This window comes from Polistes canadensis, unplaced genomic scaffold, assembly GCF_001313835.1.
Source record: "Polistes canadensis isolate GaletaPanama2010 unplaced genomic scaffold, ASM131383v1 scaffold_102, whole genome shotgun sequence".
In the NCBI taxonomy this organism is placed as follows: Eukaryota; Metazoa; Arthropoda; class Insecta; order Hymenoptera; family Vespidae; genus Polistes; species Polistes canadensis.
The window spans coordinates 162060-181708 of NW_014569649.1; the positions used below are offsets into that span (position 1 = coordinate 162060).

The 19649-nt window shown below is 33.7% G+C and overlaps 1 protein-coding gene across 1 annotated transcript in view; it reads right to left on the reverse strand.

Annotated features, from left to right (window-relative positions):
• Nucleotides 1-598: 598 nt before the first annotated feature.
• LOC106787489 (transmembrane and TPR repeat-containing protein 1-like) overlaps nucleotides 599-19649 on the reverse strand; it is a 152205-nt gene continuing 133154 nt past the window's right edge. Inside the window, exons 11-15 of the mRNA XM_014749870.1 lie at nucleotides 11885-12025; nucleotides 10152-10351; nucleotides 9686-9821; nucleotides 2623-2752; nucleotides 599-882 (exon numbers count right to left, since the gene is read on the reverse strand). Of these exons, the coding sequence (XP_014605356.1) occupies nucleotides 697-882; nucleotides 2623-2752; nucleotides 9686-9821; nucleotides 10152-10351; nucleotides 11885-12025 (793 nt within the window). The 3' untranslated portion in view covers nucleotides 599-696. The remainder of the gene's footprint in view (nucleotides 883-2622; nucleotides 2753-9685; nucleotides 9822-10151; nucleotides 10352-11884; nucleotides 12026-19649) is intronic.

Below are 19649 nucleotides of genomic sequence, written 5' to 3' on the forward strand. Positions count from 1 at the left end.
ACGCGAAAGGATCAATTTTCTTTCTGGCAACTTGATTCCTATGATAAAATTTTATTTTCCAATTTCGTATCTCGTTACACATTCGTGCCAACGTAGTTTTTGAATAATTATAACCAAAATAAAAACTTCCCTTTCTGTCTCTCTTTCTGTCTCTCTCTCTCTCTCTCTCTCTCTCTATCTCTCTATCTCTATCTTTTTCTTTAATTCTTTTTCACGCGTTATCTCTTTTTCTCTTCCTATTTTATTTCTTACTCTTTTTATCTCTCATCCTTTCGTTCAAGCACACAAAGTTCCATTCGTAGAAGTCTGGGCCAGCGTTCTCTCTTGATCGACAGATAAAAAACACCACAGATAAAACACGTAGAAGACGTAAAAACGATAAGAGACGTTGAAAACGCGTTTTCTTTGCTGCAATTCTTTTCTTTTCTTTTCTTTTTTTTTTTATTTCTTTTCTTTTGCTTATTTTCTTTCTTCTTAACGTACAACTATAAAACAGTTTTAATACCACTCACGAATTCGCAAGTCGCGAACGTTCATCGAGAGCGGATAAACACTCGCGCAAAAGGTTCTTCTCTTCTTTTCCTTTACCTTTTTCTTCTTTTTTTTTTCCCATTTCTTTTCGTTTCTTTTTATTCTTAGTCTCGTATAAGCATCACGTTCAATCGTAAGACATTCGTTCGACGTTAAAAACCGCGACTAAAGTGTCTCGAGAAGATTTTGAACCAAAAGTGCTGGTGCGGTCACACGAGCCTTTCCCTTCCTTGTTTGTCGACAGGTCCGTACGGTGCAACGAGGTGCCCTTTCCAATTGTTCGGACTTGTTGCTGTCTTGTTCCAATTGCATCGACACGCTCGCGACCCGGGGCGTTGAACAATTCTCCTCCTAAAACAATCAATTGTTTTATTTCAATAAAATGTCATCATCGATCGATCCTCTTGATCGTAAATTTTATCTATGAACTTTGACAAAATCGAATAATAAAATAAAAAATATTTGAAATATGTATACGAACGTTCTTCTTAAGATTTTTCTATTCGAATGTCTAATCTAATTCTGTCGAATTATTGCAAATAATAGATTTTCATCGGTGCATGCTTACAAAATCCTACCCCCCCCCCTCTCCCCCACATAGATATAATAAATGTAAGATTTTAATGCGATTATAAGAAACGTGAAAGATAGAATGTTCTCTTTTTGGTTATCATTTTGATTTCTGACGACATATTTTCCGAATTCGTATTTGACGTTAAGTCGAACGAATTTGCAATAATTATTAGGTCTGACTTATTATTGTTAGTCCAAGACGAAAAAGAAATAATGAAAAAGACAGAAAATAGAACTTGTAAAAGGAAATATAAGAAAAGGAGGAAGGAAGGAAGGAAGGAAGGAAGAAAGAAATGCGACTATCTGAATTGCGTAAGTTTTTACGAGTTGAATCTTTAATGACTGGAACGAATCGTGCTTGGGTTTTTTCTTCGCCTTGTGAGAAGGAAACTAGCGAAAGGCGAATAGAGAAGAGAAAAAAGAGAGGCAGAGGGGAATGAGAGAGAAAGAGAGTGAGAGAGAGAGAGAGAGAGCAAACGACTCGATAGAAAGGTGAATTCATTCGATCGAAATTATAGCGATACTACGTGACCTGAGAAGTTTAATTAATCTTTTAAAGGGGAAACATGCTGTGGAAAAGGGCCAAAGATACCACTACATCGATACATGCATACCAAAGCTTACGAGTAGAAGAGAGATTCTCTCAAATTAATCGCACTTTGGTAGTCTTTCGTAGGAGATAAATGATTGATGGTGGTAAGAGACTTTTTACGAAAAAAAAACTTGCTAAATTTCAATATAACTATATTACGATATTGTGTTCTGTGTGGTTATACTATATTACGTATTTAGGAAAATGTTATTTTATTAAATAACATTGACTTCATAAAAGTATCATTATTGAATGTACTTTTACTAATTATTTAATAAAATTCTATTCGAATATGGAAAGCATAAAAAATGAGAAGAACCAGAACGACAATGTACAGTTTGAAATTTATTCGATAATGGTTAATAATTCAATTTGTTTACTTGGAACATTCGAATAAAAGATTTCAAAGTGACAATATAAATCTGTATAAATGGATTGGGAAAATAGAAAAAGCAACGACTAAAGTTTATCGAATGTCGCATCGTAAAGTGGTTATCTGTTGTACTATTTGTCTGCATATTTATTATGCTCATAAAATCCCCTGGCCTGCTTTTGTCCGTTCCTCAATTCGCATTGGCACGATCTTCGTGCTTGTTACTCTATCGTGGCTGTCGTTATCGATACATTATTAAAATTTATTATTCGCCGTGCTTTTTGAGCTCCCATACGCATTTAATCGCACGCAATTCATCTACCTTTTGAGGGAAAACTCTCTTTCCTTTCTTTCATATTATCTCTCTCTCTCTCTTTCTTTCTCCCTCCCTCTCTTTCTACGTTCATTATATTCAATCTATATGTATCTCTTATTTCCTGTTTTATATTATTCATAATAAGTCATACGAAAATCCGTCTAGTGATATTCTCCAATTTCCTTTATAAAAATAATAATAATAAACTCAGAGTTATAATGGTTAAATTGAACTAACCGATAGGCAAAGATTTCTTTGGTGTTGATGAGCTCTTTGACGTGATTCGCTCTGAAGTTGCCACGCGCGAATATAAAGATCACCGCGATATATCAAGCCACCCCTTTTGGCTCGTAACATCAAGTGCCATCTGAAAAACACAATGATATTTATCGATTAGACGATGACCAAGTGTATCAATTCAAAATAAATAATTCACATATCATTCTCGTGATTGTTTACAAAAATTTATTACATCCGTTATACGAAAATATTTCATTGTTTTTAGAAGAAACAACGAAACAATATATACGACGTTAAGAAGAAAAGGGATAAAGGATCTATGTCCATTAGCCTATTAAAAGAGCCTAGTCATTTTTTCCCCTATAATATCTTTAATCCTAAAAAAAAAAAAAACAGAAAAAAAAGAAAAAGGGAGAGAAAATTCCCTTCTGTCCAAACTAGAGTGAGTTCATTGCTGACTATCCATTCAAGTGAGTTCTTATGAAACAAAATCCTAAGCAACATACATATTTACCCTTTTTACGCGTTACTTCATATGGAAGTTTATTCACTGATCCCTATCATAGGTTGTCTCTTTATCTCCTCGCACATGCGCACATAAGAGTATCATATTTACGAGACGGAGAAAGGGGTGAATAGGATGTTTGCATCTGGTGAGGTCGACGCTCGTCGTAGGAATTGCCGAGAAGGTAAAGCCGCACGATTCTTCACCCCTTCGATATGTTTGACCCGTGACTTTCCAATGATGCTTATCATCTTTCCTTTGTTCATTCTTTATATCGATCGATCGATTTTCCTACCCTCCTCTTAGCGTGATCATTCACCGAAAGAAGAATTCATAGTTCATTAATTCTTGGTCCAATCATACCCCTCTCTCTCTCTCTGTCTCTCTCTTTCCTCTCTGTTTCTCTTCATAACACTTCCCACCTACATGCTTTTCGGAGGTTAAACTTTCAGTAGAGAATTCGTCCAATGATTATCGATTATATTACCTTTATTATCTACAAATAATAACGTAATAATGTCACACAGTAACTGGTTTGACGTGGAAAGCATCATATTCGATTAGTTTGTTTTGAAGGAGAAGATGAAAGAGCGATTAAACGCTCGATTAAAAGCTAACTTTAGTCATTTATGAATTATACCACCACCGTTGATAATTCATTGATCAATAATTTTCATGATTAGCTTTGAATTGAAATTAAATATTATCTTATATATTATACATATGTGATATGAATAGATTTAAATATATGTAATTGTTTACGTTAATCGATGTATAATACTCTTTGTGTTTATCATTATATATTAAATATAGAAAGTGTGTAACTCTGTACTATATATTAATATTTATAATTTTGATTTTGCAATAATGTTAATGTCAAAGTGATATTTTCTAGTAAATTTAGATGTTGATTTCTAAGCAAGTTAGAGTTTTATATTTAACAAAAAGAACGTATATCATTTTCTTTTCCTTTCCTCTCTCTCTCTTTCTCTCATTTGTTTTTTATTCGCGGTAAAATCGACGTGCATCTACGTGCGCAGACTTTAGTTCTTTCCATTCACAACCATCTTCACTTCGGAGCATTCAATTTTCATCAAAAACCGTTTAGTTTTTCCCGTATCTTTTGTACGTCATTTTCATAAGTTTTATTTATACTATTGCATGTAAGCACCATAAATGCGTTTTCATATCGTTCGAATGATTCATTGCAATGAAAGTAATACGCGAATAAGATTAATTTAGATCGTTATCAAAGCCATTTCAGTTAATTTACGCTAGTTATTTTAAGATCACCTCGCCACAATGAAAATGGCACGACTTCAATGGTTCAATCAACCATTCGATTATGTCACATATATACCTTTTTATTTGCTATGTCACGTTTGTAATCTCGATTTTATTATTACCCTGCTAGTTAAATGAGTTTAAAGAAAAATCCGATAAATGAAAATTCTGTCAGACTTTTTGGAGCTACAATTAATCGATATAACAATAATATAATGATAATAAAGATAAATGTTGAAAAAAAAAATAATAATAATTAATGACGATAGCTTATATAAGCAATGTTAAATCACAAAAGAGATAGATAAAATAATTTGATTGAATGATCCTATTAAAACGTAACCAATGACAGGACGATAAAGATCTAAGGTATGATCGCATTTTCACGTTCATTAACGAAGCGAATTCTCGAGCAAGCGAACAAACGTGCGATGAATTCCATAGTGAAAATAAAGTCCAGGGTAGCCGCGACGAGGGTGGTTACAACGAAGTGGTAACACGCGTAGCTTCAACCAGTGATATCGGCCATTTGGTGGCTCACCGATAGACCGGATGAAACACGGTGCTCCATGAATTATAAAATCGCCATTTACGTTGGAAGATAAAGGGTACTCTTCGGCCGATATAAACGGGAGAGAGAAAGAGAGGTAGATTAAAGTGGGAACGCCTCCCAGCGTAATATCGCATCGAACGCGTGAAAACGATACCGACGAACTTGATTTAAAAGTATGGCTAGCTAGCTAGCTAGCTAGCTAGCTAGGATACGGTCCTTTTTGTATTTCCCGCCGGAGATATCACCTGCTCCCAAAACACTCTCGAATCTATCGATGCGAGGATCGATATCGTTATCGATAGCTATCACAATCGATATCATTGATCTGGAACGATTCTCCCTCTCTAATAATAGCTGTGCAAAGACTATCGTTGACATTTTTCCACGTGACGACTAGCTGTTCTGTTCTGTTCAGTTCCTGCTACAGAGAGTTTTAAAAATAGCCTCGAAGTTTGTGGGAGCTTCGCCGAAGCGAACTCGAACTCGAACTCGAACGCGATAGTGTCCTGTTGTTGAAAACAGATACGCGCATTCGGCGGGCAGCGGTAAATTTTCGATTTATCGCCGTGCCGAGCGCTTAATACAACAACAACGACGACGTTATCGCCGTATCGTGACATTATTTTACGGATGGTAGATCTTTTTTCTTTTTTTCATTTTTTTCCTTCTTTTTTTTTTTGGATTTATGTCGGTTGAATACAAAATGAAATGAATAGAACGAAAGCAAGCTAACTTGCGAATATTTGCTACTTCTCGATTGACGCTTCTCCTCCTCTCTCCCTATCGAATATGGTAAAATTTCGAGGGCCGCGATTTACGTGAATGTTGGTATTCATCCTTGCGTGTCTCTTTTTCTCCCTGTTTCTCTACCTGTATTTGTAATCTGTAAATAGGAAGCAAGAGTTTGAAAAATAATTTCACTGAAAATTCATTTCAACAAAGTACCTATTCTATTTTTTACTCTTGTCACCGTACACGATCAAACTGGATAAAAATAAAACAGAATTAAACATGAAAGGAGAGTAAATTCAACAATAGAATCGACAAGGCTGAATCTTTGAATATGAGTCAAATTATTGACGAACCTTTTTTTTCCCTACCATATTTGAGTCACTTATTTGCCAGAAAAAAAAATCGATTAACTTTATAAAATATAAAGTAGATAAAATTGATCAAATTATTATACATTGTCGTATCATTTATTATTATTGTGGTCGATTATATTAATTATTAAATGAAATTGATTTGAAATACAACAAATTTTCAGTACTAATGAAGTGCTTTAATGAGAAAATTTTTAAAAAATTCAGAAAGTGGAATTAATCAATTTGACATATGAACTGCTCATTTGTAAATTATTTATATTTTTACGTTTAATAAAGCGTAGATCAATTAAACGCTTCATTAAATTGATGGAAAAATTATAAAAATGTTAGAAGCAGAGAAAGAAAGAGATAGAAAGAGAGAGGAAAAGAAAAAATGACAATTAAACGTATGTGGAAACGAATTGTTTTACAACTGCATACTCATATAAACATATAAAATAAACGATTTAGGTATAACATTCAAAAAGTCAGCAAGTTTTCAACCTTCATCAATCAGTTGCTACTGTCTATCGTAATCTCTTTGAAAGGTGAGAGAGGAAATAACGTATGAACGTATTACTTCCGGACCATTGTGATAACGCAATAACGTACTTAATATCTGACCAACACAGATTTTACGATATTCGCTATATGAACCAAAAAGCTTTATCAATTTTTCCTCTCTTTTTTTCTGTTTTGCATTCTTTTTTTTTTTAATACTTAAATAATGCAATAGAAATAATTGAGGTCGTGGGAAAGGTCACTGTGGTTTATTGCTTTTATGAATAAGGGACCCAAAAAACGAGTTTTTCTTATAATTATTCTAAATTCCAGAGATCAATTTTTTGTCGGTCAGCTTACCTAACCATTTTTATATCATTGCTTTTAACTATAATATCGTTCCGCGCATGTATTGGAATTTATCAATTACCTTATGGTATGTTATATATACATATATGTTACGATCCAAGTAGTAATACTGGAATTATATACGTTACCAGTAGAACAATGTATAGATTGCCCGGTCAATCTGCAAAATGCCCAGAGGGTAAATAAAAAAAACCCTGACAAAACCCATCCAAAAACCTTGACGCAACGTTTCGAAAAAACTAACAAAAGCCTGAAAAATAACTCTGGCGCAAACCTGAAAAAACACTGATACAATCCTGAAACAAAGCTTGATATATATATATATTATGATATTATTATAAATTCAAATAATAATTAATAGAGCTATCTTCTCTAGTTTTTATTGATTAAATGTAATCGAGAATAAAAGTCATAAACAAATTTCTTATTTAAATTTGATAAGAAATAACGGAATATATAGGAGAGATATTATCGGGTTATGAATTCTCTCATTTTCATTGAAACAAATGTAAACGTTGCTTGTAACAAATAGTTATAATCCATGTGAAAAAATCCAATATTTTATGTCGAATAACAACGGAAACAATCAATTAATACATTACGAAAATACAAAAAAGAAATCAATGTTTTTGAAATTTCTAACTAGGTATAACTCCTTAAAATTAGATTTACGAAATTATTCGAGACGTTATTTGACGTTGAAAAGGACAATAATAGAATCATCGTTGAATATACAATATGTAAATGTGAAAAAAAATCTGTACCAAAAACAAGATTTCATTTGAAGTGTACCAGTCGAATGATTCATCTTTAATATTAGTCCAAAATAAATGGCTTGGTTCGAATCCTCTCAATCCTTTGTAGAAGAGAACAAAAAAAACGTCTATGAGATCGATTTTCGATATTTTACCAATTAATCAAGAAAAATGGTCATGCGGGATAAAAGATTTGTAAAAAAAAAAAAAAAAAAAAAAAAAGGAAAAAAANTAAAAAAAAAAAAAAAAAAAAAGAAAAGGAAAAAAAGAAAAGAAAGGAAAAGGAACGTTACTGGAGTTACAGTGATTGGATCACTTTGTTTTTTTTTTTTTTTTTTGAGATTATTAAAACGTACATTGCGGGACAAGAAAAGGATAGATAGATGTAATAACGAGATTATGATTATTGTGTCATTTCCTTGTCGCATGCAGGCGTGCGCGCGCGTAAACGCGAGCATAGGCACGCACCCTATCGATCGTAGAACGCGTCATATCGCCTACGAATATAATTTACTATGGCGTTACGTTGGAATATGATTTGTATTTCGGAGAATAGTGAGTTACGAGCTAAACGTTCGTTCCTCAGTGAGTTTTATATTTTTCTTTAACGGAACAATTCGTACGATGAATAATTCACGGATTCGGACTGGAGAAATAGTATGGGAATACCATAATGAAACGTTTGGAAATATGTAGGGAGATTTGAAATATTTACATTCAGCCATTGTATACGAACCTACTTATGTATATCAATATATGTATATACATGTGAAATATATTTTATGATCGCTTAACGTCGTCGTTTTAGGATAATAGATAATATAGAAAAAATAAAATCTCGGAAAAAAAATTGGCCCATTCAATGGGCTGGGCTCTCTTCGTATCTTTTACGTTTACAAAGATCGAAGTTATTTTCCACGAATGTTAAGCTAAGAGATGCGTTCTAGTGTGATTCACATTTATATTGGAAATACGAAAACGACAGATATTAAAATATTCATCTAGTCTCTTCTTATTATCACTGGTATCACAAATATCACTAAAACATTGTCCAAATATTTCTGTACTATTCCACGAGCAGTTTTGGTTATGCATTTTACTTGTCTTACGTTCACGAGCAATCTTTCTCACGAAATTTTCGTACGCACTAGGACGTGACATCGAACGAGAAAGCACCGGCTGCAAAAACAACGCGAATTGTCGCCGACAAATTCACCGTCCGCATTTTATAGACGCTATTTGCTGAACGCTGGGCTACTACAAAAGGGGAAAGGATTACAGTGCGAGACTACGTACGAGTGCGGGAAAGAGAGAGAGAGAGAGAGAGAGAGAATTGAAACCGTATTCGCGAGATCGAGAAAAAACACTGGAAAGCCATTCCAGTCTGCCAGCAAACGCTCGAGTTAAGTGCGTTGGACGACGAAAGTCGCATGGAAATGCATCCCCGGAAAGTTTACGTTTAGTCCTCTGTGAAAAATGCATCACCGTTATGTTGGATCTGAAAGACTGGGATTATAATTTCATCGGAATTTTTCTTTTTCCTCTAACGTCATCTATTTAAACGAATTCATTATATCAAATATCAATTACTAAAAAACAAATCATAAATCTCTCTTCCGAATTTTTGTCCATACCTTTTTATACTATTTCATACATAATATTTGAGAAAGGAACGATCTAAAATATATTCGTATTAAATTAAATTGAAGCGATATTATTATAGCTCATAATTTATTTATTTCATTTATTAAGACCATTTATTTCGGGTCAAAATCAAAATTGTCCACCAACAACTTTCAGTCAACCCAGAAAATCCGAATTTATCGCACGGCTATTAATCCTATTCTTTATCGCTTCGTTCGCCTATCCCTCTCTTTTTTTTTTTTTTTCTTTAACTTTTTCGACAAGCGACTGATATTAGGAGCGTAGCCGAATGAACGAATACCGTACTTGTAAACGTAGCTACGAAATAGGAAAAAAGAAAAAACAAAAAAGAAGTACAACTCACCTGGTTATGAGTTGATGCACTCTCGGCCATTGACCTCTTGACCTGAGAATCCTTGCTGTACCTACAAGCGACGATCTATGCGACGGCGAAACCTCCATGCCCTTGAGATAGTACTTCAACGAGGGCAGCCATTTTCCTGGAAAAGAGACGCGAAGAGGCGATTTGCCATGGAGTTTCGTGCCATACTATACTCGTCGGGAAAACTCACTGTTGGGTTGGTTCTCAATGCTTCTACTATTACTACACTCTTAAACTACTAACGTTGAGCTTGTAATATTGTCGAGTCACTTACGCGCTGAACTTTTGACTCATGGGACGGTAACATAAAGACTCTTGCACATCCTTTCTCACCTCTCTCCCACTCTCTCTCTTTATCTTTATCTTTCTATTTCTATTCCTATATCTCTCTTATCCTCATTATTAGTTTTCATCACTCGCTCGGTCATGTGCAAGACAAGTTACTCACCATTTTGGTATAACCATGTAGCATATTCCGCGAGATGATCCGGACTTCGTGGTTGCAAACGAACGACGTGCCTTAGAAGGACTCCCGTTGCGGGACCACTTGCTAATCTCGCGAGGACCAAATATGCTGGAATATATGCTGGATCTAGTGACACGCACTTCTGCAACATCTTGATGCACTCCTCCGTCCTGTTCGTCTTCCTATTCATAACATTTTAAATGGTCCCATGATGGAAATCATTTCTATTTGATATACTGATATTATGTAAATATTATTGCTATAAATGATGTTCTTAAAGTTAGCATTGTTATTAATAATTATTTGAAATCGTGTTCGTTCGGTTGCATATTAGCTAATGGAGTTGTTTTAATAGGTCATACTTATAAACATAAGTATAAAAGCAATTATAATTGTAAGTTGTATAACAATTAAAGAGATTTAGTTGATCGTTTAGTTTCTAAGAAATAATCGTAAGATTAAATGAAACTTCTAAGAAAATGAGATTGCAATGATAATCGTGAATTCCGAGATAGACCGATTAAAAGAGGATGGTAAGCATTAAAACGGTCAATGGATTGATTGGGCTTGTAAGCTTTATGTGTTTTAGTATAGATTGCTGGTAATTTCGCAATGTACGTTCGAACGAATTATAGTCGCGCGCCTCGCAGTAATTGACTTGACGCTTCGTAAAAAGCTTCGTAATGGTCGTGAATGACAACAGCAGGAGTGACAATCGATAATTGCATTTTTTCCTGTTTCTTTTTTTTTTTTTTTTCGTTTACATTAACTACACGAGCGTGTCAATGTAGAGAAAGGGTAAAATCGATGAATCGTCGAAGAGTATAAAAATTGATAAACTTTGTTTTGGAACAAACGCTTACGTAGATTATAAATGAGTTAATATAAAAAACGAGATCATCATATATCGGTGAAAGAATCTGCATATTAATACTTTTTCACGTTTGCGTGTATATATTGATGCATAAAAACGATATGTTGAACGAATTTCATGACAATGAACATTTTTGTGAAAAATTGGTGGTTTTATTTTCAATTTTCATGACATGCGCGAGTTAAATTGAGTTACGAAAAAATACACAACGGTACGGTAAGGAAATCTCGCGTTACGAGTTCCTTCATGAAAATCTTTTTTGTAAAAAAACCTAATGAAAGAGATAGAAAAAATTAAAAAAAAAAATAATAAAATAATGGAAAAAATAAGAAAGAAAAGAATAACGCGATATAGGCGAAGAGCGATATCATCCCGTATAAAATATTTTTCCACGGCATACGATACTAGAATATAATTATGCAATGCATGGGGGCCACTGATTTACACTCGCGGGGGTTTTCTCTTAGCACCATTAATTAAACTTTAATTTATCTAGCAGAGAGCGTTAATTAAACTTTAATTTTGGCCGTAGCTTTGGAGTTATCGCCTTGTGCAAATTTACCGTTAAAAATACGTACTATATATTCCTTAATGAACAGTTCGTTACGGTTTGCCTCCTAGAAACATTTTGTATCTTGTTGATTAACGTATTATATTTGAGATTATCAACGCAATCAAGAATAAAATTATATTTTATACGATTTTATATGATTTATTTCCCTTTTACGGAAAATATTTGAAATTGAAATGTCGGAAAACATAAGAGCTATAAAAAAATGTCCAAGAGAGAGAGAGAGAGAGAGATAGAAAGAGGGAAACATTTTATTTACCCATCACTGACCTGTACAATTGTCCTAAATTGTAGTGTGCATTGACGTGACCAGGCTGGGCGTGAATTGCAGCCAAAAAGTGTTGCTCTGCTTGATCGCCTACCGTCAACGTTCCAAGATTATTGTGAGCGCTCGCATAAGTTGGCCATAACCTGCAAACATAAGAAATTCAAATCTTTTATTTTTTGATCAAATCATTTATTATATTAATATACATCTTTTTTTTGAATAATAATTTCAATTAAAGGGGGAAAACAAAACAAGAGATAAAATTTCGAATGAAAATGAGAAATTTGATAACGAGAAAATAAGTATGAAGGAAGAATTGGATACTAAAAGCTATGAACCTCTCGTTCGCTTCGTTCTCTTGGAACTTTGAAACTGCCCTTGTTAGGAAAGTTTCGATTGTAAACTTAATTACATGCAAATATTAGCCACTCTCTCGAATGCCAAAATGTGCGACAACGAGACTAAAATGGCCGCCATTGCAATAGCGTCAGCTCGTAATGACTGTAGTAACACGAACGAGCTAGCTTGTAATCCGATTACTAATCGTATTACAGTAGACCAGTAAACCGCGGTGCTAAACAAACAATTGAACTACTTTTATGAGACAATTATTGGACAATAGTAATAAAATATATTTTACTATATCAATGATTAATGCAAGAAGTTGGTTTTAACTAGGAACCTCAGATCCCTTTGATTTTATAAATTAAACCTCTTGAATTTTATGATTCGACAAAGGAGTATAATTCGTTCATCTTTCGATAAATATGTTTTTACGAATAAATCGTATGCTTAAATATAATCATTGTCAAATTTATTATTACATATACGATTATTTTCGTAGCTCAACTGAAATTGTATTTTTGGCAATGAGCGCCGTAATCGTTTTTGTTGATCTCGTTAAACGTGTGCCCGATAGAGCTTTCAACGATCATTCGATATATTTATAAAAAGGATAGTAGATTCGTTCACGTTTCTAAAACAGTAGAATTTGGTGATAGACACGCTTGCCAATTCGTGTAATCCGTGAATACAGGATTTTCTTATCATGACGATCGAAATCCAATCGTCCTTTGTTAATACTAGGAAGCGATAGCAGATAGCAAAACTATCCTCGATAGAACAACGTCCGTCTATTTGTGACAAGCTGTCTGATGTTCACTATGGTGTTTCAATTGAACGAGGATTGTGAATGGCGAGATGAGCGGGATCGATAATAAAACAATATACATTGAATAATTGGATATACAAAAATAAGCTTACAGATTATCATTGTTCTTTTTATTTAATACAAATATACGAATAAAAATAAGTTTGGGATAACTATGCGGGTAATTTGAGAATTGGTAAAATGCAAAAATAAAAAAATAAAATAGAAAATAGAGAAATATATCACACATTTATCTTATAAATACAAATAATAATTTATAAAGACAGTAAAAGCTTTATAATAATCTAACATCGTGTTAAACTAAAGATGATACACCAAATCTACTCGTACAAAAATATTCTAACACAAGAAGATAAATAAAAGATAAAAGTATGAAATGATCATTCATTATATTATTGCCGATATCAAAATAATGAACGATTATTGGTGTTTTTTTATTGAACGTAATGTTAGAATAGAGTAATCTAATGAGAATAATAAACTGAGAACACTTCAAAACATTCCGGATAAATTACGTTTTTACAAAACCATATGTTGTTATCGGCTTAACTGCGATAATGAATTTTCCATTAAAGAGCGAAGAATCAACGATGGTAAAAAAGAGGCGTCGACTTTATCTATCAGCTCTTTTCATTTCATTTTTGTTAAAATATATTTTTGTGGATAACATCGTGTGCGCGGCTACGCCGTTCATATCACCAAAACGTGAAAGAGCCGATCCTATTTCGTTCATGACGTATTGCCACGAGGGACAAATTGACATTATTGCAAGCGCGAGAAGTTATTGGCTATGCGAACGTTGAATATCTGCCTCGTTGATAGATGATAAAATATGTGAAAATTTTGTAGAATGACAAATTGCCGCGAATGCCCTTTGTTAAACGTTGATCAATGTTAATCTTTTATCCATCTCTCTGACTCTCTCTTTGTATATCTGTTTGTCTATCTGTCTGTCTGTCTGTCTGTCTGTCTTTCTCTCTTATTCATCGATGAAAATCGTCAGATATCGTTTTCGCGAAACGATAGTGGTGATGATGCGCATTCATTAATTATGTATAACGAATGCTTTGTATTTACGTTACAACGATTCGCACTCGCAGAGTTCGCTTGATTGCAAGCGCGAGTTTACACGGGTACTATGTACGATACGTATGAATATGTAATTCTTCGTTATGATGTATACTACGATTTCAATGTATCGGCATATTTTTTCGATGCAAATCAAAACCCGTTAGAATCATGATCGATGATATGAATGATTGCTTTGTTATCAAAAATGAGAATCGATGTATTTCGGTATTATATATTAAAATAATAGCTTTGATATTTTTTTTTATTTGAAAATAAGAATATTTTACGATTTAAAATATATCTATAAATATAATAGAGATAATTAATAATAATATATTATAGGAAATATTTACTAATTTTGTGAGCTGATATTTAATACTTTAATATTGTAAAAGAGGGAAGCTTCGTTCGTTGTTATAACCAAGATCAAAGTATTTTTCTAAAGCTCCTGTAACTACAGATTACATTCCGTAGAGCTGCAAAATTCCAAAGTCGTAACAGAAAAATCGCAATGCGTGAGAGATGCTTGGGATCGAGTATGGTGAGGGGGGAAGCTTATCGAATTCCTCGAGAACCCTTACGGTGTCTTAAAAAGCAAATACTCTTTGCGTCGTGACAGCATTCAACTCCTTTTGTCCTGAAACTCCTCGAACGATTTCTCATTCGTTCGTTTTCTCTCGAGCTAGCGTTTCTTGAAAGAAGGGTTCTCTGCAAAGAATGCAATTCTTTTGACGAGGATAAGTCACATTCGTTTAAAACGTTTAAACACGTGCGAATAGTGGAAGTATCAAACAAAAAAATTAAACAAGATAGAAAAATATGATAAATGTGTGTATAGATCAGGACAATTATTTAAAATATAAGCTCGAAAAAGTCTTTCTTTTTTTGTCATTGTTATTAGATATAATAATAGATGACAAAAAATAAGCTCATTAGAACGTGACAATTTATAAAGTAATCTAATTTAGAAAATAAATTCTATTGGTAAGTAAGTTTTATATAAGTTGAAGAAGAAGATCTTTCGTATCGAATGAAAGATGGAAATGAAAAACGATATAAAAAAAAAAACAGGTCAACATTTGTACTCCTTGAAGGGATTGTTTGTTAAATATCTTCTTCGTCGTCCCTTTTCAAAAAGTTCACGGATTTCAAAATTACGTTCACGTACGTATCCTATATCTACATTCTCTCTCTTTCTCTGATATAACAAACGTTATCAAAAGTCCCTCGAAAGTGATAGCAAGCCGAAAGCCTTGACAGACATCTCCCTTGAGAAGAAGAACGCTCAAAAAAAAAAAGAAAAAGAAATGAAAGTAGAAAAAAAGAAAGGAGAGAAGGGTCGAATAGAACTACGCGATGCGTCTCACGCTTGCGAGAGACCAAACTCTAGATCGAGTTAGGAGAAAAATCTATCGGCTGCAGGTCTCGAAACTCAGTTAAAAGTTTTCGGATAGTAAGAAGAAGAGAATAGGTGAGCGAGCGTGCAAATATGTTTGTATGTGTGGGTGTAAGGAACGATGAAGGGAGGGAAACGAAGAGGGAGGGAAGGGGGTGGTGGAGTCATGTGTATGAGAAAGAGAAAGTCAAAAGAAGTGAATAAGGGAAGAAAAGATGGTTAGGAGTAAGAGTGAACGTTTCACGATGGAAACGCTTGGTCGAAAGTCGAGGAGGTTGAGGTCTTTCGAAATGTACTCCTAGCTTGTACCATAAAGTTGTACTACTTGTGAAAAAGGAAGGGAGAGAAAGAAAGGGAAGAGAAGTGAAGAGAGTTAGCCTAGGGTAGAGAATACGTGAATTATTTGCTCGGTGTTTCTGAAAAAAAATCACACTTTGAAAAGCTAGCATTTTTCATATGTTTTTATTTAGCTGATTATAAACTGAGCTATTGTTTAACTATTGTCATTTGTCGCTTTTCTAAATTCTTATTAGCTTATAATTTGTAATCGTTGTGGTGTTATTTTCTTCGGGTCATTACCGAAAAGTTAAAACATTTTTAAACTCGCCCCTCGGCAAAATATCAATAGACTATTTTGAACGCGCAAAGGTGAACCAACTTTTAATTAAAGCTACATATCGAATGTTCCAGATATGGAATTTTCAACAATTTGACCGCGAAGTCCGGCAGATTTCTTTCCCACTTCTACCACTCGCAAAAGAAGTAATAATAACGCCTGTAGTTAACTGCTACCTTTTCCTTATATATATATAAAGATATAAGTACGGCTGCTACTATCCGTTGAAAAATAATATTAGAGATCTTACAAAGTTTGATCTTGTTACTTTGAAAAGTGGATTTAATCTTCGTATACTTTATAGTAATTTCATTTTCACTTTGTTCGATAAATCGACAAAAGGAAAAAAAAAAATTCATTTTTCATCCATTTTAAGATACATACTTCAGAAAAAACTGGTTCTGCAGGTTTGTTGAAACCAAGAGTGAAAGATGAACCGAAACCAAGCCGGTTCAGGCTAGTCTCAAGAGAGAGAACCACATAGAAACCTCGATATTTATACGTCACCCGATGCTACCCTGTAAAGTACTCGTTGGGGTGCCGCGTGCCAGGAGTGTCTTTTTATTGGATAATAAATAACGTGTTTCATTTATAAGAAGGAGATAAAGCGTGGAAGCCTGTGTTCCCCAGATAGATCCTTCTTTTGGCTCTTCCCTTCATCCGTATCTCGTCATTTTTCGCAATTTCAAAATACCTGTTATTTTGTGAATACTTTTTTGTCGTCCCTTATTATTAAAACGATACCTAATCAATATTTTTCTGTTTAAAATACATTAGCATGTTGAAACAAAGTATAAAATATAAATATATATTTCATATTTTAAAAATCGAATTAATTTTTAATGATTGTTTATAACTATCGTACTTACACAGTTTTTAGTAAATATTAATATTTTGTATATCATGGGATTAGAATGTAAAGTAATATTCAAGTTAAAACATTGTCTAATATTCCTAATATCGGTATTTGTTAAATATTGTTCTTTATAATACCTATATTTGTACGATGAAATATGAAATATTCAAATCCCCATATAAGCATAATACGGTTATTAGAATATTATTTAACACATATGTGACTGACAACAATAATAGTTAAGCAATTCAATTTAGATCAACGTGTAGACTATATTATTCATCTGTGTTGTTTGGCATTTCGAAGCACATTGCATTACATCGTATATTCCAACATATGTGATTATGTTATCGAATTACGAGAATGACTGAGAGTCATAGCGTTTATAGGATTGTCGATAAATAATGAAATAATGGTGCTACGGTGTTTCCATCGTGCAAGAATGCTTTCGAATGATTCATCCGCAAAATTTATGTGCAACCAACGCAATTACGTGATCAAAGGATATCCTGGGAAAGTGCGATGAATAATATTAACAATAAGGCCATTTTGAATGCATAGTTTAAATATTTTTGGGGCGTTGATAACATTCCTTGTTTTGCAAATCTGTTTTTATGAATCAAATAAAAGATGAGATAATATACTCACGTTAGAAAAATATAAGATCTTTCATTAGGATTGATAGATAGTGATTTTATACAGGTTGCGATTTTGCATAAAACACGGAATAATAATAAAAGGACAGTGATATATAAAACCGCGTTGACATGATACATTATCGTAAACATACTTATATATTATTTAATATATAAAACTTTAATGGCTAATCTATATTCTTTATATACGTATTGACAGTAATGTACCATATAAAAGGGAAAAAGTTTGTTATTTAAATATCTAATACTGCAGATATAATAAGAAAAGAATAAATGTTTCAAAGCTGGACAAGTTTAAAGCGTAATAACGTGATGCAAAAAATGCGATGCAAAAAATCCAATGGAAATAAAAATCTTAGACAAGGTTTAACGTTCTGATGTCAGAAGGAAATGAAAAACAAGAGTGCAATGGAAGAAATAGGTAGAACTAGCTGTGACGTAATTCAATGCGCAATATATACCTGTATATATATATATAAATAGTAGATAAAGAAACGTAGGGAAAGATAGAGGAAGAAAGAAAAAGTGAAATAAAAGAAAGGAAGAGCGGAAAAATGGAATAAAATACTGACAGGCAGAATGTGCTTTGAAGAAACGCACCGCTTTTCCCGGTGAATGAAAAGTAAACAGAAAAGTCGCGCCTTTTTCTGATTTCTACTTCTAGAAACTACGTTTCTTTCATCTCATTTCTCCTTTCTCATTCGCTCTTTTTGCCCATTACACGGCAACTTCTCTCTCCCTACTTTTTTCATCCATCTCTTTACTATACTTAGGACATCTTCAGCTATTTCTCCCGTGCATTCAAGCAATAAGTACTTTACGATAGTACAACGGAAACTTTTCAAGAACAAATTACCTTAAAGAGAAAAAGAGAAAGAGAGAGAAAATATCATGTACTAGCACACTTTTACCAATGCTACAAATTTTTATATTTAAAACGTTCAATTAATATTATCATCATTTTTTACAGTCACTTGCACTAAATATATAATCAATTTCGATGGTTTCTTTTTATAAGTAATTTTCTTAAAGAGAAATTGAATATTGAAAAAAAAAGTTTTTCGATATGTACATTTTTCTTCTCTCTAAAATGATTAAAACTAATCGTATCTACCCTTTTGAAAAACAAACGCGACAACTTGTCAAACACATGAATGTTAATTCCAACGAAATTAATATGTTAGAAAATTGTAATACGTTAAAAAGAAAATAAAAGTAATGAAAAGTGCATAGAATTAGAACAAAAATTGCTCAATTAGTTGAGCAATCCGATATTTTATAGTCGATACTTGTCGACGAGACAAGTTTGTATTGACGAGCCCACGTTGATGGTGATGTGGTTAGCTAGGGACGAAGGAAAAGACTACGAAAAAGAACAAAAGTGGTTGCAGTAGCTAGCAAGTTCGGCCTAGGAAATGAAACCTACGAGTGAGAGGAAGTGAATTGGGTTCGAGTATAGGTAGAAGCAAAAGCAAAAGCGAAAGAGAAAGAGAGAGAGAAAGAGGTAAAAAGAACGAGAGAAATTGTGTCTATGTGTATGTGAGCGTGCTTGCTTGCTTGCTCGGTTGCTTGTGTGACGACGAAATGCAATTTTCATCTGCCTGCCGACGCCCATCGTCGGCTGCATCGACTGCAGTTGCAGCTGCTGCTACTCTCCTCGTTTACCATCCTCTTTCGTTTCTCTCCTCTCTTCTTTCTATCTCTATCGATTCTACAACTGGCAAACCTTTCGCTCTCTCCCTCCCCCATCACTGTTCTCTCTCTCTCTCTCTCTGTCTTTCTCTTTCTCTTTTTCATTTTCATTCTCGATCTATCTCTATCTATTAATCTACCTTTTTTCCACCGCTTGTCCACTTTCCCGATGTGTTTGCTCGACTGATTGCATTTTCGTGGACAAATATTGTGGTATTATGACAAAGCTGATTGGCGGAAGGCCTCAGAGGGACTCACGCCATCTCTTGTGTCATTTGCGACAGCTAGCTTTGTGCAGCCGATAGCATC